This window comes from Merops nubicus, unplaced genomic scaffold (assembly GCF_000691845.1).
Source record: "Merops nubicus isolate BGI_N331 unplaced genomic scaffold, ASM69184v1 scaffold7221, whole genome shotgun sequence".
In the NCBI taxonomy this organism is placed as follows: domain Eukaryota; kingdom Metazoa; phylum Chordata; class Aves; order Coraciiformes; family Meropidae; genus Merops; species Merops nubicus.
The window spans coordinates 11,620-38,679 of record NW_008590204.1 but is presented as its reverse complement, the minus strand read 5'-3'; the positions used below and the strand labels follow the sequence as shown (position 1 = coordinate 38,679).

The 27,060-nt window shown below is 44.7% G+C and overlaps 1 protein-coding gene across 1 annotated transcript in view; it reads right to left on the bottom strand.

Annotated features, from left to right (window-relative positions):
- Window positions 1-23,794, bottom strand: part of EPSTI1 (epithelial stromal interaction 1 (breast)) — a gene marked incomplete at both ends in the record, with an annotated part of 30,410 nt that extends 6,616 nt beyond the window's left edge. The window contains 6 exons of the mRNA XM_008949838.1: window positions 1,531-1,624; window positions 11,641-11,714; window positions 17,069-17,152; window positions 17,788-17,861; window positions 21,735-21,818; window positions 23,736-23,794. Of these exons, the coding sequence (XP_008948086.1) occupies window positions 1,531-1,624; window positions 11,641-11,714; window positions 17,069-17,152; window positions 17,788-17,861; window positions 21,735-21,818; window positions 23,736-23,794 (469 nt within the window). The remainder of the gene's footprint in view (window positions 1-1,530; window positions 1,625-11,640; window positions 11,715-17,068; window positions 17,153-17,787; window positions 17,862-21,734; window positions 21,819-23,735) is intronic.
- Between the last annotated feature and the right edge of the window lie 3,266 nt (window positions 23,795-27,060).

The window sequence follows — 27,060 nt, the reverse complement described above, 5'->3', positions numbered from 1 at the left end:
CTAAAGAACAGCACAGATAAACTATGCAATTTATCTGCTGGAATACTAGTGAAGCCAAAGTTGAACTATGGTATGGAATTTGTCATAACTTACTAAGCAACCCCTCAAAAACTGGAATGAAAAAGGCACACATTGGTAGGTGAAGCAGAAGACAAAGGCTGAAATGGGACCTGTACACCTGAAGGAATCCAGAGCTCATTCTGGGATCCACCCCCTTCTGTACAGCTGTGAAGACACCACACCAAAATGCTGAAATCCACGTCAGCCCTGGGGCCACGAGCTCACTGGGTTCCACAGCTCAGGGTTCACACCACAAGAAAGGCTGCAGAGCTGAGTGTCTCCTACCAAAGAAATGCCCCCCAGTGCTTGGACTGTCAAGAGGGAGGTGGAAGTTTCAAGGCATCTCTTCCCCCTTCCTCCACCTTGCTTGTCTACCCAGGGCTCCAAAAGAGTGCCTGAAGGCTGCTCTCCTGCAGCCGCTGCTCTGCCCAGCAATGCCAGGCAGGAGCTGGCTACTTCAAGCTCCACAGCTGCCCACACACACTGTGATGTCTTTAGGGTTTTCAGAGACACAAAATGACCCGAGGAATGACAGAGGAAAGGAACCTGTTCTCAGTATCACCTTCCCTTTGCCTGCATAGAAAACCAGGAAGAGGTACTAGAGGCAAGACAGAGCTGTCAGATAATCTATGTGCAGCAATTTCTAAGACAGGAAGGTCTTGCATATTGCCAAGGAAATCTGGAGGTTAATCCTTCCCTCCCTTTATTCAGCTGTTGGTGTCCAAGGTTGTATTCAACAGAGAGCTGCCCAGATTTGATACTTCCAGCTTTCTGCTGACTAAGGACCATTGCTTGTAAGACAATTTCCTTGGCTACCTGCTCTCTGTCTTCCCCCAATTACAAATCTCCCTAAAGGAGAAATACTTCTGTCTCAGGGTTAATATTCCTCACAAGATTTTACATCACTAGGAAAGCTTGGTTTAGACAGGAAGAGCCTAATCATATGTGAAAAGCCTTTTTGAGGCAATTAGAATAATGAAACTTAAGCAATACTTTATCTGTTTCCTAATTACATTGATACTTAGCAGGCTCGTTCAAACTGGGACAACGTCCCCAAGCAGTCTGTGGAATCACTTTTAGGATGCAGTGAGAAATGAGCTTCTCTTCTGACTAGATTTTCAACGCATTAAAGCATCCGCTGACACGACCTAGTTGAGATTTCACAACAGCTTTGCCACCAACGGATGGTACAGAGCACATTTAAAATTCTGATCCGACCTTGGAATAGGAATCTGGGTCTCATTTATCAGGGAGAGAGATCTGTGAGCCACAGAGGCAGTCCCCTGCCAGGCAGGGTTCTGGGCCAGCGGGGAGGAGGCGAAGCAGACAGCCTCACTCACGCAGGAACACTCGTGGTACTCACCAAGGTATGTCCAGCAATTAAGGTTGATTAGGATATTCTAATAACACACTGCTGACAGCACCTGGAAAGCTAAGAGAAAACACAGCACGTGCCACAGTTGTGCTTACCCATGCTGTACACTCTGGACCACGATTCGCAATCTGACGGGAATCACTCTTTGGCAAAGCAGAGTCCAATCTGTTCAATAATTCAGTGGTTTTGCTATGAGGAAATCCAATCCAAATAGAATTGTTAGTGCTTCCATAAAACATAAATACAGCTTTTTATTCCACTCTTGGAATCTAGCCTAGACATTTTATCGTGGGACTGCTGAAAAACATCACAGGTAGAACAAAAGGTTATGGAGACAGTCAAAATGAAATGGGGCTGAGGATACAGAACCTATACTGTGGATAGATATTTGCTGGGAGGAATTTTTAAGCTAATAATTATTGCCATTTGCATATTTGGGGTGTACAGTGGCTGTGCTCTCCTCCCTCATTGTAAAGCTCCTAAGACACAGGCTCACACACCACTGGACTTCACCAGGATGCGAGTGCTGAATTGTTGCAAATCCTTCTATCAGATCTATGAATCTCAGATAATTTAAGAGATTATTTTAAGGAATTCTCCTTCATGATTTATACAATGCAGCCTTACAACTGATTACTTAAGCAGAAAGACCTTGAAGAATTATTTTGTAGCACTGAAAAAAAAGTGCTTGTCTTTAGTTGAAGCAGAATTGCCCAACATTGTAATTTCTTACTCTGGCAAAAGCATTTTATTTTTCCATTTCACTCCTTATAAACCAGATTTTCAAAGCAGCATCACTTTCCTCACACTTTTAATGAAGTACAGTTAAAGAGAGTTACAAGCAGCAAAATAAACAGGTGTTCAGAAGAGGAGTTTCAGGGCTGTGAGCAGGAATCTGTTTCCTAACCTGCAGTCCCAGACGTCCCTACTCAGGTCTTTGCTCCTTCAAAGGAATACAGTCAGAGGAAAGAGGCAATTTTATTTCATATGCAGCTTTTGAAAGCATGAAAGTACAGAAGTGAGAACAGAAAGAGTGCTTCAAGAGGCATCCAACACAAAGATTTACTCTGCTAACAAGGTAACCAGCTAGATCCGTGAGGAAGAAGATGCTGCTACAAAAGAGAGCTATTTAACCTTGGAGGAAAAGCCTCGGCTGCCAAAGAGTGATGGTGACTAACTGCTGATCCAGACTACCTAAGGGGTTTTTATCTCACTCCAGGGTCTGAGATGATTAATAGATGCATTTTTAAGGTGTCCTTATGGTCAGTGGGTACATTGAAGAGAAGGGGGGAAAAAGAACAAGAACCCACAAGTTCTGCTCTGTAACTGTACATGATACAAACCAAAGTTATCACCTCAGGTACAGAGTGCTTGCCCGAGCTGGAGCAGGCCATGCTCTGTGTCCCAGCATCCCCAGTTCACTCCCTTTCCTCCTCTATATGGACAGTTGACATTGACCTCAGCCAACACCCAGCACAGAGAGAACCAAGTGAAACATCAGATTCCCTGATCTACAAATCACCTGTATGTCAAGGTTAAACAAATTAATAGTTGTCTTACTCAAGCATCAAGCACACACTTTTTTTCCATGAAAGGTGAGTGGTGAGATTGCACAGAATCATTTTGGGAACTTGACGTTTTAAACAGATTTTGTGTTTCTCTACCTATGCAAAAACTGCTAAAATAAAAATGTATTTCCATACCAGAAAGACTAAGAACTCCTACAGAAAGTCTGGAATGTATTTGAGGAGGCTGAAGCTCTGCAAAGGGGTTATACCTGAATGTCCTGATTCCCTGTGGATAGCAAAAGAATTACTTTGGGGTATGTGGAAGATCTTATTATCTGCATAAAAATGGGGTGGAGGACTAAGACACTGTATTTCCCAGATCAACACACTGACAGATGGAAAACTGACTCAGTTTTGATATTAGAAAAGATGACCACGAGAGCAGAAGCAAATAAAGTTTCTCAGCAAGACTGTGCACTGCCTTTGACTACAGAAAACACCCTCCTACACCCAATTAAGTAATACATTAATTAAGTGTCCCTACCACAAGAAAAGGACTCTGGTTTCCAAACCTGATGAAAGACAAACTCAGCCAAGGCAATCATATCATACATGTTAATTTCTTGTGTATCAGCTCTGTTGAAACCTGGCAATTCATCTGGCGTTGCCAGACTATCAAAATATTGCCTGAATGGTATTTTTCATAATATTAAACCTATAATCATAACAATCCAGAGCACAGCACTAGCCGTGCTGCAGGGAAAGGGGGAAGCTGGAGAGATGACAGTTCAATTAATGTTCCAGAGAGGAAAACATTATCTCCAGAAGGAAATCAGCACATTGAAGTGGCCACAGGAGTTCCACATTCAGACAGTTGGAGCAACATCTCACTCGCTTGCTGAAACTTCAAGGGCTAATCAGAGATGCTAACAAAATCTATTCCTCTAAATGACTTAATATTAAGGAAAAAAGAGTATGAGCTGAAGAAATTAGTTTGAATACAGCAACATCCTGATACCCTTCAGGAATAGCTAAGCAAAAGGAGATCCAGAGTTTAGACAAACCAAGAAGATGACACCCTCCTAACTGACTTGAGCTCTGCCTACCCCTAAGTGTCAAACTGAATGGAGTAATGCTACTCAGGAGCACTGTCAGGCTGCAGCAATCCTATGAGGGTGTTTTGTCTTCCTCAGCAGCCCTGTTCCCCAGCACTGTTGGTGGGAACAAGGCTTTTGCTCGGTTAATTAAGAAAGGCTACTCCCACACTGGTAATAGCACCAGGTAATACTCTTAGCATGGCAACTAAGCCATCTGTATTGTGGTACCAACTCCTGGAATAGTTCTGACTTCTTCCAATCCCAAAATAACTCCTGGCTGCTGTCCAGGAACGAGCATCAACCACAAGTAACAGCCAACAGACACTTGAAATGAAACTGCCCCATTTGGGGAGGTGATGAAGTTTGCCAGCTCTGGAAGCAGGCAGTCGTAGGCCTATTGACCTGAGAAGTGACAGTGATTGACAGTGCAAATAGAAGTGTGACAGTGCAAATAGAAGTGTGACAGTGTAAATGTATCAGGACAGACGCAGCTGTTGGGGAGTGAAGCAAAACCCTGGGTTCAGGGACTGAAAAGCTGTTAGGAGCTGCCATGGTGGCTCTGCTAGCAGGGGACAGTGGTGACTCCAGCCAGCCCACACTGCAGATCCTTCCCGTGGGCCCTCAGATGTCTGGCTTTACACTTCACAACTATTCTTCAGGCAGAGTCCTCTCTTAAAAGCTGCTACATAAAAGCATCCACTTGAAGCTCAACAAGCACAAGTCAAAGGCAGAAACAGGAACTTGCTCCATGCTCCACTGAGGGTGGTGTAATTTAGGGATTTAGTTGGCACCCTGCTCTCACAAGCTACTTGTAGATCAGCAAAACCACACACATTTCCTATGGCTTGGGGCTAAACGGGTGTGCTGCCCACATTGCCACTAAAGCTCTGACAGGGTCACCAGCCCTGACAACCAGGAGGCAGAAAGCCCCACGGCTGTCTCCAGTGTGCAGCTGTGGAAGATCTGTAGCCCCACAACTGATCTCCTTGCAGGACCTGAGATCTAAATTCCTGCTCAGAATAAGGTCTGTAACTTCCTGTGTTGTTGTTCCTTAACTCCTGTCACATCTGGAAGGCGAGCAGAAGAGCCAGTCTTGGGGAGGACTCATCCTGAGGAGCATGAACAAGGACCTGGAGCTGGGCCCTAGCATCCTCCTCCACCCGAGAGCTGCACAGCACCATTTACTGAGCTTTCCTTTTGGGAATGTATTCCTCCTAGAGCAAAGATGTAAATAAAATAACATTTCTCCTTACACATAAAGTTCTTGGCTTTAACTCTGTTATACAGGCTAGCATTAAAAATGCATCAATTAAAAATTGAAAAGGCTTCTTGTAATCTTCATTACTCCTTCCCAATGGAACCAGTGGCAGTTAATTCGTTAGCTTTAATTGATGGATATTGCAATGCCAGGATACAGAAAAATATATACCAGCTTTTATGCCAGTACTTTTGAAAAAAAGCAGCACAATGCTTTTGCATATGTCATAAATCTATTTATTTCTCTTGACAGCTTTTCAAACATAATGCCCATTCTTATTACTGCTGAAAACAAGCCAGCTCCTGAACTTGTGTTCTCAAGCTGCAAGATCCCCAGCATTACAATTCTCCTCTAAAGAACATTCAGAAGTATGCTGAAAGCCATTCAAAGCCAGTAATAAAAGGCAAAAATAAAGAATCCCAAGCTAGGTAAACCAGTGTAGCTGTTTCAGAGAGGAGACAACGTGAGCTGTCGCTAAGACAACAGAAGCAGCATCTAGAGCTGAATGACATGGACACAGCAGCTTCTAAATTCACTGCCAGCGAGCAATGCTGAAGTGATATTTCACCATTTTCTTACAGTTCAGCTGAAAAGCTAAGAATGATGCCTAATGCATACGTAGTGGTAGTTTCACACATCTGCCCAGGTAGTCACAGTGTTTTTTAAACAATAACAGGGCTCCCTCTCTCAAAAACAAAACCCAAACCCCAAAATTTCATTCCAGATGCATCTTTTTGCAGCAGCAGCGAGCACATCTGTGCTTCTCCCCCTTTCAGCACGTTTACCTGGCTGAGCACACAACTGCCTCAAGTCTGCAGAAACTGAGATTGGTTGCTTCACACTTGAGGGCAGGTCCTGCCCCCAGGGAAAGCTGCCCCCACCCCAGCAAGGCCCACGGGGGGTGCAGTTAACCAAGCCCAGGCTACGAGCAGCCGCTGCTTCCCACAGCTGGGCCATGCCAAGGGGCAATCCCCAAAACATCCTCAAAACATCCCCACCTGTCAGCTGCAAACACCCCTCAGCTCTGCCTGGAGTCTTCTTCTGATGTACTTCAACCCTGACCCAAACCTGCAGCTCAGGGACACTTTTGGGTAAAAGGAAGAGACAAACATCAGCCATGTACAAATCTGTCAGCATGAACTGATGTGCACTTTTTTGGTGTGCATGTGGGTGGGGGAGTCACCTTTTGCTGGAACCTAGAAAGTGAAAAAATACAATGTGAAATGATTAACCCACTAAATTCCTGTATGATTTTGATGGCTCTTTTGCATGGCCCTTTATTGGGAAGAAGGGCCATGCTCTGGGTCCTTGCTTTCCAGCACAGACCCTTCCAGCAGCCCCACAGGCAGCCCAATGCAGCACCCACAGGCCTCTCTGGGGGTAATGCCTGAGCACACTGAGGCAGCCTTGGCCAGACCTAACCCTAGGGATCAGAACTGTGCTGTCTCTGGCTGCCAGGCTCTTTTGTCTGCAAGGTCTTGAGCATGTGTTTCTTTTCTTCAGGATAAGAACAAAAAACGTGGCACTAGTTCATTTTAGGTACAAGGCTTCAAGAAACCACAAAAATAGGCTAAAAAAAAAAAAAAGGTAACTTTCTCAGCAGAATAATTTTCATCACTTCCCACCCACACCCAAAACTAATTTTTCCTGTCAACCCACTAGCTTTTTTTGTTTTCCTGACTGGATGAAATAATAAAGCTAGGCTATTCTTTCCTCCCACCAACTCATCCAGTATTCTGGGAAGTTATTTCAGACATCAAGTTTCATTTATTGTCTGAAGTAATAAGCATAAATCCAGTTTTAAGGAAAATGCAGTTTTGTATAAGACTATTGCATAGATCTTCCATTCTGTGTGCTCCATCTGCATGTGCAATCTGCTTCTGTATTTTCAGCCAGCTTGCATGGGCAGATTAATGTGTACAATTAGAAAGCAACCTCACAGGCGTTCAATAAACTGCCTTCATTATTACACTCAAGAGAGTCCCTTTGGATGTCTATAAAAGCCTAGTTTTCTGCCTGTTAGCTAAATAATTGACAATGCTTAAAATAATCAGGAGCAAATGAACAAAACGAAGACCATTGTGGTGAAAAGAAGCAAACAAAAGATCCTCAAGGCTGCAAACCCTTTTTGTGTGAGCCCTTTCATTCTCCCTAGCAGCCTATATTAAAACCCCGGTCAGGTTCACATTTGCACTTCTGTGGGGAGAATTTGTTACCAGCCTGCTGTTTGAACCACACATCATAAGGGACTGAAAACTGGCAAGGACATTAGTATTTATCCTGTAAAAAGAGATAAATAAATAAAAATTCTGGTTTGGTTCAGGTTTTATTTCCTTGCATTTTATGACTTTGGAGAAAGCTGCTCTGGCAAGCGAGGGTGCATCAGTGGGTTGGGTGAACCTCCTGCTTCGTGCCTGCAATGTGCACTCAGAGGCACTCTGGCAAACCCTATTCCCAGCTCCAAATTCTGAGCAGAATATATGGAGTGCACACATGTAGCTGAGCACAGCACTGCCAGGAATTTTCACAGGAGTACAACCTTCACAAAAACACAGGCATGAATATGTAACAAAGGGAAAGATGAAGTGATACAACAGCCATCATGTGCTATTAAAAAGAAACTCTATGTGCTAGACTGCTTTTCCCATCACATAAATGGCCAGAGAGCTATTAGAAATGCAGTGGACCACATCCAACGCTGCAGTTTCTGGGAAGCTGAATCCAAATTAAATAAAAGCACCTTACTAGACAGCTGGGCTAAGAGCTTACAGTGAGCCATGCTACAGTGCAGGCAGAGACTCACACGGGCTGCACAGCAAGCCAGAGAAGAGCAAGCCATGTGGTGGCCATCCCACATTACTGGTTAAATGACATCGTTTGTGTCCTAACTAAAGATACTCTGAAAAGTCCTGAGCCAGCCCCCTGATCTCTTCTTCATTGCTGCTGGGCAAGATGGACATTCAGACCTCTCCTCACAGGGACCAGCCATGCACTACACCAGCACTAGCACGGGCTACACGAGCATTTGTCACCTTCTCATGTGCACTGACAGGAACACGGTCTCTACCACAGGCCACAGATGTAGAATGCACCCAAGACACCCCTGCTCAGAAGGAAGGACCCCATGTCACATGTAAGCACCTTCTGACAGAGAAGTGCACACCCCCCCCTCATTCTGCAGCTCTGGCATCTGCAGAGGCAGAACCATGGTGATGCTATCCCAGACAAACCTCTCAAGTGCTTCTCCTCTGTTAACACAATCTGGTCATGCAGCAGTTCCCCCAGTTCAGAGTCTGATTCTGTGTGCTCTTCAAACTTCAGCTGCCTTAGGAGATACCTTGTGAGTTTTGTCCATTTTAGTCACCTAATGGAGCTTGAGTCTACCTGGGTCAGAAGAGTTTCTGATCCCAAAAGAAGAGAACCTTACAGACCTTTCCACAGCACCCTGCATGTGTGTCTAGATAGCATTCCCAAAAGACTCAAACACATACTGAAGCAATGGTGAGAACAGGTATAGCTGACTTTTCCAGGGCCAGTTGTACACAAAGAAGCTAAAAAGGCTTCCAAGAGATAGATACAATTAACTGTGTTCTGCAGGGTTGCAGACAATTTTTCCTTTTGGCATTCAGTTCATGTAACACCATTTGAAAGGGGATTTCATTGAGAAGTTCTTGGTTTTAACAGTGACAGGAATTTAATCAAAAAACCAAACTGCTAGGAAGCATCATACTTAGTTATCAGAGTATGTTAATAAGATGTGAGTCATAACTGCCTTTCCTTATCGAATAAAGGGAGGAGTTCACAGAGGAGAGGTACAGATTGGGCTGTGCCCCATGGAGGCTGAGACAGCTAGTGGTGGTGATCAGCTTTAAAAGGTTTCCCAGCTAATGAGACTTCTGGCAGGCATTGATCTCCTCGGGAAAGTTGGGCTGTTGTAGCTACAGGTTCTTACAGAGGACAGACTAACGAGGCAGCTCCTCTTCTGAAATGGCTCCACAGGCCATGGCACTGCAGACATCATTGCTTCCCATGCAGTGCATGGCCTTCCCTTCCCCCAGCACGTGGGGAAGAAAAAATACACCAGCCAGGAAAGGGGCACAGCCTTGTGTCTGTTCCCTTCATCTTCAGGCACAAGGTCTTAGCTGATGGAAGGAACGAGTCGCTCGGTTTTGCATCCAGACAAACCCAGCAGGCCCTTTGTGCCAATATGCCTCCAGTCACCAGCAGGACTTGAGTGGAGTTCCAAGTTCCTTTATCTGAGAGGCTGAACCATGTCTTCCCACCACTCCTGGATGCTGGGCTCCATAATGCCAATGTATCTTAGCAATGTAAGCTCAACAAGATCCAGTGGCAAAGACTCCTCCTCCTCTGCCCAGCAGAGGATCCCTTCAGCCCAGGGAAGGCACTAGCTTCACCCTCTGCAGCACGGGAGGTTCTCACTCAAACAGAGCTGCATTCACTGTAGGTAGGTTTTCAGCTCAGTTCCTCCAGGTGCAGTATCTACAGGGCCCTCCTGGTGTGTATCCAGTACACAGGACATACAAATAATCCTCTGGTAGCTGAACACAACCCTGAGCCATGGAGCTGAACAGTTACCCACAGCTGCACCCTGCAGTTTGGCTTCATAAGATGACACCAGCTGAAGGCTCACAAGGCTTTCCTAGATCAGGGGGTAGAAGAGCTGCCAGGCACTTTCCTTCCTGGTGACCAGGCAGCCTGAGCTCCTGCACCACCTGGGGACCAAACAACTGCCCACATGAAGCTGTTTCAGAGGGGTCTGGCCAGCTTTGGATAGAACCCAGCTCACGCTGAATGGGAAAAGTGCTGATCAGCAGAATTCATTTCACCCCAAGGAAAAAAAGGCACAGACAGTGAAGGTGAGGGAAAGGAAGAGACATGTCTCTGTTCACACCTGAGCAAGCCTGAAGAAAGTCAGATTAAACAGGAACACAAGAACCCTGACAAACCCCTCAGAACAGAGCAATTCCCATCACTGAGGACCTTGCACTGACAAGATCTGATGAGGTTGTTGAGGTAGGCTCAATGAGCATGGAGGTGTCTGGACTGTCAGAAACAGGCAGAGACCTAAAGCTGTGCAGAATCTTCAGAAATCCTGAGGCATCGAGGTGTGTGCAGGAAATCCACACTGGGACAAACAGAGGACAAAGAGCAGGCAAAACAGCATTATCTAGAGACAAACACTGGCAGTGCAGTTCAGGGAAGAGCTGCACCTAAAGCCAAATGAGAAGAAATCAAAGGAAAAAGACAAGACAGGCTGAGGTCAGTCAGAAAGCACTAGAATGTCTGTACACCAGAGAACAGACTGGACAAATGGAGCCAGTAGCAGGAGATAAAAGTGACTCCTCTGAAGGTCACAGAGGAGGAAGGAGCAATCAATCATGCTAAGAACACGGGTGAGTGATTCCAAGAGCCAGAGATAAAAAAGGTAAAGGTGACTAAACAGCATTGTGTGTTAATTATGTGATAGAACTGGGTTGGATCAGTTAAAAATAAATAAATAGGGTAGAGTCAACTGGCAAGGCAGGAACTTCACTGCCAGTGGAATTAATTATGTCAGGAGTTAAGCCATATCTAAACCTGACATTAACGAGGTATTCTTGGGAAACAGCTCTTCACAGCAGATCTCTACCTTTGAGCTGTAGGACTAAGCCAAATATAGGAAGCCCTCCTTTCTTCCATGTGGGTTAGACTTCTTTACTAGTCACTAAGATTAATGGGTGGAGATGTAATTTACATCCTGTTTCAATAATTAGTCTTGGATTGAATCACCACATATTGATTCAGTTAGAGAAAGAAAGGAAAAAGTCATTCTAAAACTCACAGTTTTTATTTCAAAATGCATGTTTGGGGAAGCTAAGAGAGATCTACTGAACCAATTCTCTCACAGCATAAGGTGTGGAGGGGGCTTGGAATACTTCACAGAATCACATCCTGGTTGAGCTTGGAAGGGACCTCTGGAGGTCATCTTGTCCAACCCACTGCTCAAGCAGGGCCACCTAAAGCCAGCTGCCCAGAACTTTTGAATATCTCCAAGGATGGAGACTGTACAACCTCTCTGGGCAACTTCTGCCCATAGTCAGTCACAGTAAAAAAGTGTTTGCTGGTGTTCAGGAGGAACCTCCTGTCTTTCAGTTTGTGCCCATTGCCTCTTGCCCTGAAGTTAAAAGTATGAAGCCAAAAAGTGAAAAAACCAGCAACAGAAACCAAACCCTTCCTGAGCCCCAAACCAGACAAAAGCAGAAAATTTAAGAATATCAAACCCCAAAACAGAAGGACAAGCAGATGAGGAAATTTAGCTGATAAGTTTCAGATTTTACTTACTAATGGTGATCTTCCAGGAACATCTCTCTTCTTTGCATTTCTTCTTGTCGTTTTTTAGCTTCAAGTCTTTCTGCCTACAAAATTAAAACCAGGAGAACATCCTTGAGTTTTCCAGTAAGCCAGAAACAAGCACATTATTTCAGTTCAAGTATTTCAATATTCTGTTTTTTAAAGCAACCACAGCAGCAACTGGGTACAAAAGTGACCCCATCTCAAATTTAGAAATATTCGGAGACAGCCAAGCAGCTCCTAGTTAAGAGATCAGTATGAACAGGAACCACACTGTGCTGCTGGCAGAGCCATCTATCCTCACAGGGGCCTCCTGAGACATCTGCACTGAATCGTGGTTATTCTGCTTCAGACACCATGCCCAGTGCAAGAGCCAGCCAAATCCTTGACACAGAAAACTCCTCTGCAAACCTGGATATCACACAAATGATTAAGTCCTTTAATAGAACACTGTATAATTTCCAGTGGAAGGGTCTTCTAAACTGTCCTACACCTCAAATTCACACAGAATAAAACACTGAAATAAAGCTGAAACTGGAGAAGTTGCTGCAACAGCACTGTGTAGCTCAAGCTAGATTCCAGGCAAAAGGAGGCCAGCCAAAACTTCTTTTTTTTTTTGACAAGCATGTTGGAGATGGGTCCAATGGAGAAGGCAAAAGGCAGCTCACTGTACTGAAAACACAAATCAGAAGTGCCAAACTGGGATTTCTGTTCACAATACTTGCACGTTGAGAGAACTGCAGCCTCATCCTGACACTCTGCTCATTGCCCACCCTCAAAGTGAAAACAGCCATTGTTTGTTAACCCAGCAACCAGACACTGCTTCCAGTGAAGTGTCCTGGAGATTGCAGATGATCCATTGCAGGGATAGAAGGTAGCTGTGGGTAGGAATGGCCCATTTGGTTAGAGTCCCAAATCAGGGGGAGGACACTGTACCAGGGCTGGGTAGACTGGGGGGTGTGAGGGGGGAAGTGGTGTTAAGAACAGGCTGCAGACACAACCCCCACTATGCTCCTCCTGTCCTGCCACCAGTAACATTCCAGCAAAGTTCCAGCTCTGCTGGCAGTTGCTCAGCTCCTTTGCCATCAGTGATTTCAGGACGGGTACTCTTTAACTGCATGAGGAGTGACTGCTTGGAAGAGATTTGCAAAACGTCCCAATTCCTCCTCAACATGTATTGGATTAAGCAAAAAACCTCCTGTCAGATGTCTGCAGCCAGGGATTTTAAGAGACAGGAGGTTGTGTAATGGCACAAACTGTTGGAAGGGAAATGACTCTGGAAAAAGGCAATGGGAAAGCAGACAACAGGAGGAACACATCTCTGAATAAGATGTCTCATTGATCAGTCATTTGATGTGCTGAGACAGTGGGAGAATGTATGAAGTACTATCCAATTTTTTTTAAAAAATCCAACTAAACTAAAGAATATCACCCCACAGTACAGGTAAACTTTGAGTGTTCAGGGGACACCTTGTCCTAAACCCTCCCCCCAGAAACACGTGAGTTTTAGGCAAAATACTCTCACCCATGTGCAACACAATGTACAGGAAAAGAAAAGAGAGAGGAAGAAAGGAAATCTGATGGCATCTATTATTGTCAGAGGTGATGCTGACACCCTCAAGGCACCAGCAGCAGCTCCCAGGCTTGCCCCACCCCTGTTCAGCACTGCAAGCTGAGGCCTTCACCACTGAAATCCATCTGACGTGGGATCTTCCCTCACACTGCAGGGTCCTGAAAGGTCACACCCAGAGCTCAGCAGAGCTCCTAGCTAGAGTAACACACTGACATTAACCTGATGAGTACAGCCCTTCCATGGCAGCCCCATCTCCTCTAGGTAAGAAAGAACCCTACAGTTCTGCTGCCACCAGAATGGTGCCCGAGGAGAACTCCAACATATTGAAAACATTTATTTGTGGCCGAGGTGACTGTTTCCTACCCTGGGACCCCTGCAAATGACAGGCAGTGGGACTGGGACAGTCACTAAATAATGACAATCTATCAGAAGACGTTGCCAAAGCACTCCACACTTGGCATGGTCTCCAAAAACTGAGCCAAGAGTGGAACAGCTGTGATATTGAAGGTAAACATGCTGAAAAGCATCAGCAGAAGGTCTGTAGAGTGCCTGGTCTTAACAAATTCCCAAAAAAGGCCATTCATGTTGATTAACACAGCCAAATTAAAGAACACACGATTTGATAAAGAATACAATGAAATGAGAGCTTATTCTAACTAGGACAGTCTCTAAAGATGGCAGGACTGCTGCCATGTAATGCAAGAGCAAAAAGAAGCTGCACACAGTAGAATTACACTGAGCATTTTAACTTAAAATCTTTGGAATCTTTTCATACTGAGTCAAGATTCAGATATAGAAGGAAAGGCTAAAGGCAGGTTAACAGGCACAGAGAATGGATGGCAGGAAACAGAAACACCCAGTGCACTGAAGTTATCCTGTTGTGTGTACAGCATGAATGCAGAAAGCTTAAAAAACAAGAAGCCAAATAGTGGCCACTTGTTTATTTTCTTGGACACTGACTGTGTTTTCACCCTAAACACACAAAGGAACTTATGGCTCAGTCTGGTCAAAATCTGTGATGTGAAGGGCTGCCCAAGATACCCATCTGCAGACACCTGCTACTAATGAGCAAATAATAATTAATAATAATAATGATGTTACTTCCCATGTACCTCCCCAGTGTCTGCAGATCAGACATGCATCTCAGCACTCAGAAAAGGGGCTTCCCTGCTGACCTTACAGAGTCTCTCCAAAGTGATCCCTGTGAGCACTCAGGGTTCACCAGCTTAGAAGGAATACCCAAAGCAGTCTCAGGACATGCTGCCTGACATGGAGCCTGCAGATCCCAGATCCCACAGAACACCAGTCCTCACAAACTGCTCCTGTGGAAGGGGGAGGAGGAAGGATCCACCCTTCTCCCCTCTGGGGGCTGGAGACAGAAAGCAGAGGCCAGGAGTGCTGGTACTCCACTACCAACTACTTTAATTAACCTTCTGGTTAAGGAAAGGATGACAGAGAGGCAGGTGGACTCCTGCAGGGGGCATGGCAGAGCTGTCACATCTGGGTACTGCTCTGGCAGACCAGGAGATCTCTTGGTCAAAGATAACAGGAGAGCAGATGCTGCTGCTCTTTGCATTACAGCACTAACAAAACACCCCCCAGGTTCACAAGCAGCACTGGCTTTGCAGCACATCCTTCCTACAGCCAAGGGAAAACTGAGCTGAGTACCAGCACCCACTCCAGTCACTGGGCACCAGTCTGGAGGGCTTCACCACTCACATTGGCTGCAAAAGCAGCTCTCCAGCTGTCCAAGTTTCACAGTCCCCATTGATAAAGCTGGCTAGACATTATGTCCTGACAGACTGTCAGACAATTTTGGGTTTATTGATTGAATAATAACTTTGAGCAAAAGAAGGACTGGCCAGCAAGAGAAGGAGGCTTGTAAATTTGCAGAAAGACACACTCTCAGCTGGTGCCCCATAGGTGCAGTTCATAGGTTCATGGAATCATTAAGGCTGGAAAAGACCTCCAAGACCATCAAGTCCAACCATCAATCCAACACTCCAATGACCACCAAACCATGTCCCCAAGTGCCATGTCCAGACATTTTTTGAACCCTTCCAGGGCTGGTGACTCCACCTCCCTGGGCAGCCTGGGCCACTCCTCACCACTCTGCAAGTCTATCACTGTAAAACAGAAGTTCCCCTCCTGTGGTCACCAGGACCCAATGATTGGTTGCTCAGTACCAGTTTTTTAGGGTCCCTTTCCTGTCATGCTCAGCTCTCAGGAGCCTTTCAGCTGCAGGCAGAGTGAGACAGCCAAACTGACACCTTTTAGTGGCTTTCCAACACGCTTTTCTTAAACTTATAATATATAAACATCTTCTATGCAGAAATCTTCAATCTCTGTTGTGGAAGACAACCTGAATAAACAAATTCAACTTAAGGATTCCCTTTCATGCTCCTCTGTTTTGTTTCTTTGCTTTGTGGGTATGTTTAGTTATGCAAATCAAGCAGTCACTTTGGCAAAGACATTTGCCATGATACTGTGTTCTCCTTTGGAAGAAACTGATAGTTACAGTTTTACTGTCTACAACATCCATAAAGATTTTATAATCTGTGGGAGTGAAGGTAAGGAAATTAGAGAGCATGAAAACAAAACTGATACATCAATAAATTTCCTAGATGTAACTATAAATTAGAGCAATCTTCCAACATTTTTCTTGTCCAATGCCCATGGACAAACAACATATATTTAACAGGTGAATAAAATACAATTAATCCTCTTTCTACCATTGCTATCATCACTTCTTCTGCAGCTATATATGAGGTAGTAGCTGTTAATGCCATTTGCACATGATGCTATTTATGGCCCCTGTGAGCCATACTGTGTATGGGCTTCCCCCCAAAGAGTAGTGCTAGCCTCTGAAAGGCTGAGAACAGCCCAACCTTTACCCAGAGGCAATCAGGACTAGTTTAGTTTATGCATGCCCTTGTATGCCACCCTAGTAGTGATGGTTTTTTAATCAACTCTCAGCATTCAAATTCAGTACAGAACATAATTTTTACTGTTGTGGAAACAAAAACCTGAAATCTCCCTTCCTCTCATTACTGCCCTGTGCAGCAGTATCATGCTCCCACTCTCTTCTTTTTATTTTCCATTTAAATTCCCTGTTACAATCTCAAGGAAGTGCTACTTGGTTCTCACCAAGGAGACATGAATGAACCTTGACAAAGATTTATACAGCACACAGGATGAGAAGATGCTTTGTGAGAATAACTAGGAAAAACAATGCCAAATAAAACTAAAGGTTTGAAAGTGAGCTTTCATTGGTGTCAATCTGCAGTGAATACTAGAAGGAAAAGTGGTCTTAGGTGTTAGCAATCCACCTGGATGTGCAAGGCCAGAGGGGCTGGAGGGGTATTGGAATTTTAGGGTGTGCTCAGCACAGCACAGAGACTACTCTGACCTTTTCATTACTGGAATGCCTTTCCTACCATGACAGGTTGGGCTTTCTTGTATTCTCCCCATGTGTCCAGCAGGCAGTTATGGATTATGTGCCATCTACCAGAGTCTGATCTTGAAGAGAAAGTTCATGTCCAAGTGAACTCTCTAACCTGTGTATACAACATCAGTGCTGCCCCTGGTGCTCTGACTCTGCAGGATGGATGGAGCTGAAAGGCTGGAGCTTCTGAAGAGCCCCTGGAACACTCAAGCCCCAAAGAACACCAGAACAGGCACCCTTCAGTCAGCTACAAACAGAATGAAGATTTGGTTTCCTAAGTCCTTGATATAATCCAGGGCTACTATTTAATTCAATTAGCCTGTTCCATGCAGTTCAGTGAAATCAAGCATCAAGACATGAACTCTGTTACACGGCTCCAACTCTGCATTAATCATCTTTACCTTTTCTCTCTGAATTGCTTTCTTTTTCTGGAGTTCAGCTTCTTCAGCTGCCCTTTTTGCTTTTACATATTCTTCTCTCTTGTGCTGTATGACATAAAGAACAGTGTTTTACAATATTATCTATACAAAACCCACATAAGATAACTTAACTTGACTCCTGTACTGCATGTCTTTCAAATCTAAATGCATTTGAGGGAATTTTCCAGAATTTCTTTTTTTTTTTTTTTTAATGAGGCACTGGATAAAGCAGGTTGTACAGCAGCTACTCCAATGCTGGCTTTATGAAGACTGAGAAATCTAGGACTGATAAATGGGCATCCATGGAAGGAATCACACAGCTGACTGGTAGCTTACAAACATTTGTACCTTTTATAACAGGAACAACATTCCTACCCAAGCACTGGGTGGGGTCCTGCACTGATCAGTTAGTCAGAGTACAGGCAGGAGGGCAGAAGATGCAGCAGGGCATGGAAGTGGCTCTACAGCTGCACTGGTTATCATCTCAGATCTGACACATGATTGGGGTTGCCAAAAATTTAAAGCTAGATTTCTCATTTTCTTGGGTGCAGAACACTGGTTTCTGGTTTTCTGCTGCTTCTTTCTGGTTTCATGATTTTCTTCTGTCAAGCAGCTGTGAGTTCATTTTACAGCCATATGAAATGCTTCATAAAAATGAGGGTTTTGAGTTCTTAAACAAAAAAAAATTTATTCTTCCTGACCTTTTGCTGGTATTTAGACTGCAGGAGCATCATTTGCTGGTTTTGCCTTGCTTCAGCCTCTGATTCCTTCCCACCTTAAGAAAAAACACCTCAAATGTATGAATTGCATATTTCATGAGCTTTTTAAGTTCAAATGCCAGTCATTTCAGAGCAGAGCAATGTAACAGATCACACACATGTATACACAGGAAATTTTTCATAATTACAGTGGCTGTCTAACGTTAAAGATAACAGACAAGAGACCTTTTCAATCATTTCATCCATCCCTCAAACACACTAGCGTGTCATTTACAGAGCATCCACTGTGCCACCCCCCTGCCAGCAAACATCTCCTACAGTGTACCCTCAGTTCCCTGAGGAACTACTCCATGCTCAGGAAACCAGTCACGCTTTGCAGCTGAGGGCTCCTCTGCAGATCCAGCTCTCTCCACCTTTGCTCACTTTGTCACACGCAGGTGGAAATTTTGTTGCCAGAAAGTTTCTCTTCTATCAAATTTAGGAGCTCGGAGTCTGCCAGCTCTAATGGGATGCTATCATTTAAATATCTTCCAAGTAATATCTTGTGGCTTGAGGAAGAATCCCCTTTCTGAAATGGAAATCAAAGCCTTTCCCACAAACCTCATACTCATCAGCAGGTAGCAGAAGGTGCCCTTTCCAAAGGCAGAGCTCTTTTGAGAACATCTAAAGCTCTGGTCATAATGTTCAGCTTTCAATTAAAAAAAAAATAATCAAAAAAACCAAAACAACCATCAATCCACAAACAAAACAAATAAGAAACCAACCACATAGAGAAAGTGACAATAGGTCTTCAGGGGTGGAGGGAGCAGGTTTGATTCTATTACTCTGCTCTATTATTCTCCAAAGCTTTTTCCTTGCTTTGGGAAAGCAACTAATTCATTCCTTCAGCTGTTGGAAAAACCAGCAGCAGCCCTGCCCTGTCCTGAGGATGAGGGCTGTACTTTCACTGAGTGTTCTTCTGGGATGTTCCCCACTGGGGGACTGTTACACAGTCACAGAATGGTAAGGGCTGGACAGGACCTCTGGGGACCATCCACTCCAAGCCCCCTGCTAAAGCAGGTTCACCTAGAGCAGGTTACACAGGAACATGTCCAGGCAGGTTTGAACACCTCCAGAGGAGACTCTACAGCCTCCCTGGGCAGCCTGTTCCAGGGCTCTGGCACCCTCACAGTAAAGAAGTTTTCCTTGTCAGCCCTACAGAAGCAGCTGGACCAACCTGTGCTACCTGAGGTGCCTGAAATATAAGACAACTACACTAGATCTTAGAAGGATTACTCTTCACTAAAGTAGCTTACTAATGGAAGGTAACCAATCTTTAGGCACTTTTGTGAGGTTCACTGAATGGTAGATCAATTCCCTAAGTGTGGAAACATTTCTATGCACATAAAAGACACCATAAGATTAAGCTCTCAGGAAAGTCTGGTCACACATTACACAAGCTCATAGCAGCAGTAAGCAGGTGCTGTCATTGCAGAGTGCCTCCTCCCCAGGTCTGGGAGATGAAATTGCTACTAAACAGATTTTGAAACCTTTTGGATTCTTGATCTTTCCTTCTTTCTAGTCTTTTATTTGTAACATGTAACACTTTTGTGTTCTCTGCTTCTCTGCATGTGCTGCTGGTCACAGGCTCCAAACAAGCATTTTTCTGATCATTAGTAACCACTCTCTGTAGTCCTTCAGGCAGGTTCAGTTCATTCCAGCTGGCTTGGCTGGAATGTGTCACATGATTCACTGAAGTCAGAGCATGTTGTGACTGGCTTTATATAAAATGATCACACAAAAAAAGGCCACTGCATTTATCAGACATGATTTGTGGCTCCACATGCTGCTTATGGAGGAGGGTGGAACTTCCATCCTTCACTGCTCTCATCCCTCTGTCATACCTCAAAGTCTGCCAGTCAAACATTGCAAAGCTGAAATCCAGGACACCAACTTCTCTGTCAAAACCATGTGTGAAGAAACTTCAACCTTAAGATTTTTCTGCTGATTTGGACTAGATTTGTAGTTTCTTAAAATCACTCTGAGAAAATAACATAGGATATGTTTTACCTTAATGAGTATCTACAGTTGTGAAATTACAGATACCACTTAGATTTTTTTCCCCCTTCCTTAATGTCTATTCTGTTCCAAATTTGTTCCTGTGGGAATAAGATCTAATAATCTTCACACCTTACCTCTTTTCAGGGGTACTGAACGTAGTGCATGTACCTCTGTCTCCAGGGGTCTTTCTAAGTGGCAGCCAGACAGTGGCTGAAGAGCTCATATAACCTCCTTCAATCCCTTCAGCTTTTTCTTGCTTTTTTTTTCCCCTTCTTAATCTGCTTCCTTCCCATGAAAGTTTTTGAATGCATTGGGACCAGCAGACATTGAGTCACCACACTCAGTCCCTGTGGGATGGCCACCCTGTCCCCAGCCATCAGCCAGCCTGCACACCCCCTGCATGGACAGCACACCCCAAACTCCTGCTTTCAGATTTCACTGCCTTCAGCAAAGAGCTTTATGGTCCTCCTGGGAGAGGAGCCTGACTTGCAGGAACTGCTCACAGGCAAGATGCAGCCAGTGTCTAAGAACTCATAAAGAGCATGTCTGGCCACATGACATCACATGATGTTGGAACACAGGGCATTACATCAACCTGTAAAGGTAGATTCACTACTGAGAAAAACCTGTGACTCAGGCTGCAAAGCAAAGCAGGCACGTGGGACCAGTATCACCTAGACCACAAAACCAAACCTGGGTTGGAATCACTTCAAATTCCTCCATCTCCTCCTGGTATCCATTTTTATACAGAGTACACCACTCCAAACTTATCTTGTGTAGCATGACAAAGAAAGAACTTAATTCCCAGGTCAAGAAAGGCAATAGCCTTCACTGTGCACCCCAGATTCTCCTTTGACAGTCAAACAGAGGAAGGACAGCTCTAGATTTACAAAACTAATAAAGGCATCATTATAATTCACTTTGTCAGAATGAATTGTGTCCCATTTCTATTAGTGCAGCTTCTCAAGGTCGTCCCATTTTTGCTTTGCAATATCCTTGTCCTGTTCTATACAGATGATGCCTTCAAGTTTTGTCTTGTCAGCAAGTTTCGTCAGCTCTCTCTTCGCTTTTGTGCCAAAGACATTAAAGAAAGGTATTAAAACAAGACAGGTCTGAAGACTGGCACTTGAAAAGCACTTCTAATAATCTTCCTCCTACTTCAGCACAATCTGCAGCCCTATTCTCTGTACAAGATTGCAGGTTGGCTGGTTTGGGGTATTTTTGTCTATTTTTTTTTAAAAACTAACTCCCCAAAAGCACTAAATTAAATGTTTCATAGCTGTAACCTGTCTAGGAAAATAGTTGGTTATCTTAGCAAAGATATCAGTTCAGGGTGACTTAAGCTCCTGCAGCTCTTCATCTTGTTTTTATTTACCATTCTCTGTTAATGGGTAACAGCCTCATGCACATTCAGCCTGCAAATGTCTGCAGCTGCAGGGATCAGTTCTGCCTCTTCAAGAGCCAGCAGTGAGGGAAGCACATGCACCCCAACAGGCGAGCCTTACAGTGACTGAAGGGTCTCCAACACATGCTGCCCATCTGCATGCTAATGCCAAGTGTGTGTCCCCTCAGAGACATCAACCACAGACAACGCCACCAGCAGGAGGGATAATCCACCTGTTTGTGTTTGGTTTGGTTTGGTTTTTTCCCCCAAGTGTTAGTATAGATTTTCTACACTGATCTCAACAGGTTTCTGGAGTACAATCTGTGCTGTTTTGTTTCAGCAACATCTTCATTGCCATGGCCATGGAAAGGCACAGAGCACATGCAGTAGGCTCATACTGACACTGCATCTCTTTAATAAGTAGCATGGGAGAAAAAGTGAAAAACGACTCATGTCCTGAAAAACAGAATTTCACCATTCATAGCAGCTCATCCAGGTCTCTCACCCAGTCTCTGTGGAACCAGTTTAATTGGCTGTGCTCTCTGCTTCTCCTTCCACTGCTGCAGGTCATCTAGCTCCTTCTTAGCAACTGAGAAGGCACAAAAAGAAACAAACATATGGAAGTTAGAGGCCAACTAAAACACAGACAGCTTTGCTAATTGTTTATAACCCTGAAGACCTATCCAGGAACAGACAAACTTGATCCCAAGGGGTTCAGACATGCCCAAGGAGATTACACAGTCACTGTAATGATCACCTAACAAGACAAACATTTTCCCTAACTCAAGACTATATGGCAAGGACTCAATCCCAAAAACAACACAAAAAACCAGCTAAGAGACTCCTAACAGGCTGCTAACTAACCCCTGGGAACCTGCAGGTAAATGCCCCAGCATTTACTCCTGGGTGTAACAGCTGATTAAGGTGTTAGCTGCATGGAAGGCAATGCTTGTGGGGTGAGGCCCCTTAGCAGGGAAATGAAGAGTAAGTGATTTTCCCTCCCAAACACAGGCTCCCTAAATAAAAACAGGAGGAATCCATGATTCAGCTTCAAATTAAGACACTTTGACATAGGTGTCCAGACGTGAGACAGGTGACAAGTTCCCAGTGGAGCTGGTGGAGGTCTAGTCAAGAAAGTCAGGGGCACCAGCCGTGTGGGCAGGGCTGTCTGGGAGGAAAAACCCCAACAACCCTTCCCACAGCAAGGCCCACAAAGCTGATGGAAAAGAGGAGCTGTGTTTTACAGCAGGGCTTTAGTTGCTCCTAGGAGCTCATTTCATTCCTACTGAAACCAAGAGGAACAGTAGGCTGCCAGCTGCCTAATGCCAGCTCTTCTCTGACAAGATAAAGCCAGTTCCTGGGCAAGTCTCTAAAGAGGCCCAAGAGAAACACCAGATGGTTATTTCACCTTAAAACAAGCACTTAGGCAGAGACTGGACTGGGTGAGCCCCTGTTCCTGCCAGGATCCAAGGCAGACATACCTAACACAGTTCAGATCTTGGATGTGGGTGGCACAAAGTGAAAACAGATCTTTACCAGAGCAGCATCTCTGCTGTTAAGTGTCAGGATCAGCTCCAGGATGATCTGCTTTCATTCCTCCTTCCAGAAGATGACAGTTTGGTTCAGGACAAAATTTTCTTTCTTGCAACCAGATGAAACTGAGCTCCACACCAGGTTGCTGGTGAAGCATTTCAGCCAGTCACAATGTCTAGGAAGTTATTTAATGGCACTGTTTACTTGAGGACTCAAAATGTGAGGGGTGCTGACTGACACTCCTTCAGCTTTCACATCTTGCACAAAGAGCTGGCAGTGCAGGACTGCAGTGCCTGGTCACCTCTGCACACAGAATTTCTTTCATGACCAGCTCTTGGCTGTAACTTTGGCAATGAAAGTTTTTTAACACATACCCTGAAAGTGGTTCAGGGTGTTCCTGCTTAGCTACTTTGAACAGCAAGACTCAAAGCTAAGTAAAAGTGAACCTAGATTCATAAGTATTTTCCATCCAAAATGATCTTTCCCAGCTTTATTAAAGAACCACCTGCAATCTTTAAATGGAGATTCAAGAACCAGCAGTGGTTCTAGTTGTCTTAGTCTCCACGAGAGTATTTCCAGAAATATTCCTTGTATTTTTCTTCTTCCTCTCCCTAACCAAGAAAGTGTTCAAAGTCAGGTTCTCCCATTTGAACTCGATCCTGTAAACATGGGATAAAGCTCATTCCATCTGAGTCTTGCAGAAGGCAGTTTGAACAGCTCCAACACCGAAATTACCAAAAACCTTTCCCTGTACAAACTTATTCTGCATGAAGCTCAGTCAGATGAGAAGTCAATCTTCAGAAGAGCCAACACAGTGATGGCGAATGCTCGTAGGATGGGCTTTACAGCTACAGCTGCACATAAAAAGCATTGCAAAAATGAGGACAAAAGTTGCAAGGGCAATAAAGTTCACAAACCCTTCAGTTTTTTCAAGTATAAATAATGTATTACCCTATTAGGGAACTCAACTTACTTTGCTGCAACTGTTTTCTTCTGGTTTCATTTGGAGTTATCAAGACGTATGGGCTGGCACTAAAATGAAAGAAAACACTCTTATTTTTTCTGTCTACAGAAAACCAGGATTAGAAGGGGGTTCCCTCATCAGCAAGGTCAGTTTTCTGCTGTTGTAGCAAATAACTTCATATCAAAACTGGGATTTATTTTGATTTAGCTCTTCAGGCCTTTTTGGTAAATGCCCTAGAAACACTTGTTATATTTGGAGCTGGCTGCAAACATCAAGGATAACATTTTCAGAAACTTTCAGCATAGTTTTCCCTTTTCTTATTCAAGTCTGACTTCAGACTGCTGACCTAAAATCCCAGCCCTTTCAAATCAAATCTCTCCCTCAAATTAAAATGTTCCATGTGGCAGACAGCTACTTCCACAGCTTGCTCAGGCACAGAGGAAGACCGTGGTCTACTGGGAAGAGCCCTGCTGGTGACAGTCCCACCCCACTCCTCAAGGGCACCAGCCACGTGGTGGATTTAGGCTGCCTGCCCAGGAGTTGTCCAAGGAGTGTGCAAGATCAGACTGTCTGCAGCTGGCCCTGGGGACTCGCTCGCAGCCTGAGCCCCAGGTTCCCTCAGTCTTTTGTGTCGGGCATGGGGAATTCCTTGGGCAGATTTATCTTGCTGTCATGCCCAAGGTGTGACTCACTGAACCAGGACACAGGCCCCGTTTTGCTGGACTTCATTGGAAATGCAGTTGCTGTCTCAAGGAGCTATCCATCTAACATGACAGCACAGAGCAGGACAGGGTTCAGAGCATATTAGAGACTCGAGGTGAACGAAGGAGTGATGAAAACATGTCAGTTCCACTCGTGGACATCAAGGTGGTTTATCTGCACAGGTGTTGTGTTGGTACGAGCTCACACGGCTCCTGCCCAGCAGAGGCTGAGCCAGGGGGTGCAGGTTCACCAGACATGCACCAGTGGCTCCCTGCAGTCAACTTGGCAGGGCACGGACACGGGGCACGAGCACTGCCTGTGGGGAGGGCCCAAGGAGAGGAGCAGAACACAAAGAATAATGCAAGGTGAAGGCTGAGCCTCCTAAGAGAGGAAAAGGCCACAGGGGGTGGCTCGAGGACAAACCAGCAGCAGGGAAAGCACGGCTGGCTCTGAAAAAGTAATGAGAGAGTGAGGCCTGAGACCACGGCGAGAAAGGGGAGTGGAAATCACGGCCAGAGATCAAAGTGCCAAAAGCTGCCTGCTGCTCTATCACTGTGACCCAGGGGCTGAGAAGGAAAGTATTTATATCCAATTACCTCTGTCTCTTTGAAGACTTATTCTAGGAGGATGTGGATTAATTTATGAGATTAAACTAGTAAAGATAGAGCTGTGAGCTTTAATGGTGCCATTTAATATGATCCTTTCCCTTCCCACCAACTTGCTCTGGTGCCCGTGAGACTGTTCTTCACCTCCCCACCAACTCCCAGACCCCCAAAAGCAGGAGCTAAGAGAGCAGCCATGCCTCTCCAGCATTTATGGAAGAACTGCAACAGTTACTTAAATTAAGTTTTGACAACCCATCTTGCTTATGGCATAACATTCCTCAGCAGTGATGATTTTTCAGGTTTTTCGTTATTTGGCTGAGTAGTAGCATTTACAATCTATTCCAAACTGCCTTTGACAAGCTGCTGTACAGTTTATCAGCTTCAAGAATTTTTTTTTAGTAGTTTTTCTTTGGTGTTTAAGATATTAAGATCATATTTCTCTCAAGTTTGTACACAAAAATTATTGAGTATCTTTTATACTCCATTCCCTTTGTGTATGGAAAAAAAAAAAAAAGAGGCTGGAATTGTGAACTGCAAGGCTACACATTTTTCCCCCAAAAAGCCATCAGTACATCTCAGACATCCCACTGCTTCACAGCACTAGAGGGCAGAAGAGTTTTTATATCCTCTGATGTATTTGATGACTTGGGGTTTGGGTTTCGTTTTAAATTAGGAATTGAAAGCATGGACCACTGCATGTCTGCGCATCCGAGAAATCAGGATATCAAATCCAGCCCTCATGCCTTGAAACATTTCCTTTATCTGCTGCTGCTTTTTGGCTGGAAGGCTTTGAGTGTGGTGGGGGCCACTCTTCTGACATCTGACGGGTTGTTATCCAGGAGCTCAGATGGATGCACCCAGACGTAGCAAAGATCAATCAGCTGATGAAGGGGCTGGGGGTGATGCTGCACTTGTCACCAGGGAACACTGCTCTGTTTTCCAGAGAGCAGTTTAGGAGTCATTGTGGTTAAAGAAGAGCTTACTTAAAGGCTACTTTGGTTTCCAAGTTATTAAAATCAAGTCAAAGTTAAAATAAAATGAGGATTTCAAACCTCCAGTGGGGGAGGGAAAAGGAGAACAGGACACGAGCTTTTGATTGTTCTCCAGCTGGTGCTTGCACTACGTGCTTCCTCTTAGTCCAGTTAAAAAACAAAGGGGGGGAGCATTAGTGAGTTTAGGTAATTTTATGGGGTTCAGCTTGGTCTCCTGAAAGATAGGTAAGTGTGTAGGTTTGGGTACTGGGGTCAGGGAGAATAAAGAACAAGCATGGGATAAACTTATTGTGTGGTGGGTGAAATTCAGGCTGTGAGCTGGTTCTTGCTTTTCAAGCCTAAAGCAGAAGGGCCAAATGACCTGTTGCCTGAGAGACTGTGCCTGCCCGTGTAGTGGTAATGCTAACATTAAAATCTGCACCTGACACCCCTTGTTTTTATTTTTATTTTTTATTTTTTTTTTAAGGAAAGAAACTTCATGAACAGAGAAGCACTCGTGGGTGATGTGAATGTTGGAGGCCACCTTGGGCCTAGGGATCATGAAATGAAGAGTTTTCAGTTGCTGGGGAAGTAAGGAGTGGGGTCAGTAGAACTGACTTGCCCTTCCAGAGGGCAGAATTTGACCTGTTTAGGAGAAGAGTTGACAGAGTCCCCTGGGATGCAGTCCTGAAGGTCACAGGAGCCCAGGAAGGCTGGATGTTCCTCAAGCAGGGGGGGCCTTTAAGGTGCAGGAGCAGGAGCAGGACGTCCTGATGTGCTGTAGGACAAAATGTGCAGAAGAAGACTGGCCTGGCTGAATAAAGAGCTTTGGCTGGAAAACAGGCTGAAAAGGGAAGTCTGAGGCCCATGGAAGAAGGGGCAGGCAACTCAAGAAGTGAAGATTCCATGAAGAAATGCAGGGAGGAAATTAGAAAGGCCAAAGCCGAACTGGAACTTAGTCTGGCTACTGCAATAAAAGAAGTAAAAAATGTTTCTATAAATACATTAACAGCAAAGGGAGGACTATGGAGAATCTCCACCCTTTATTGGATGGGG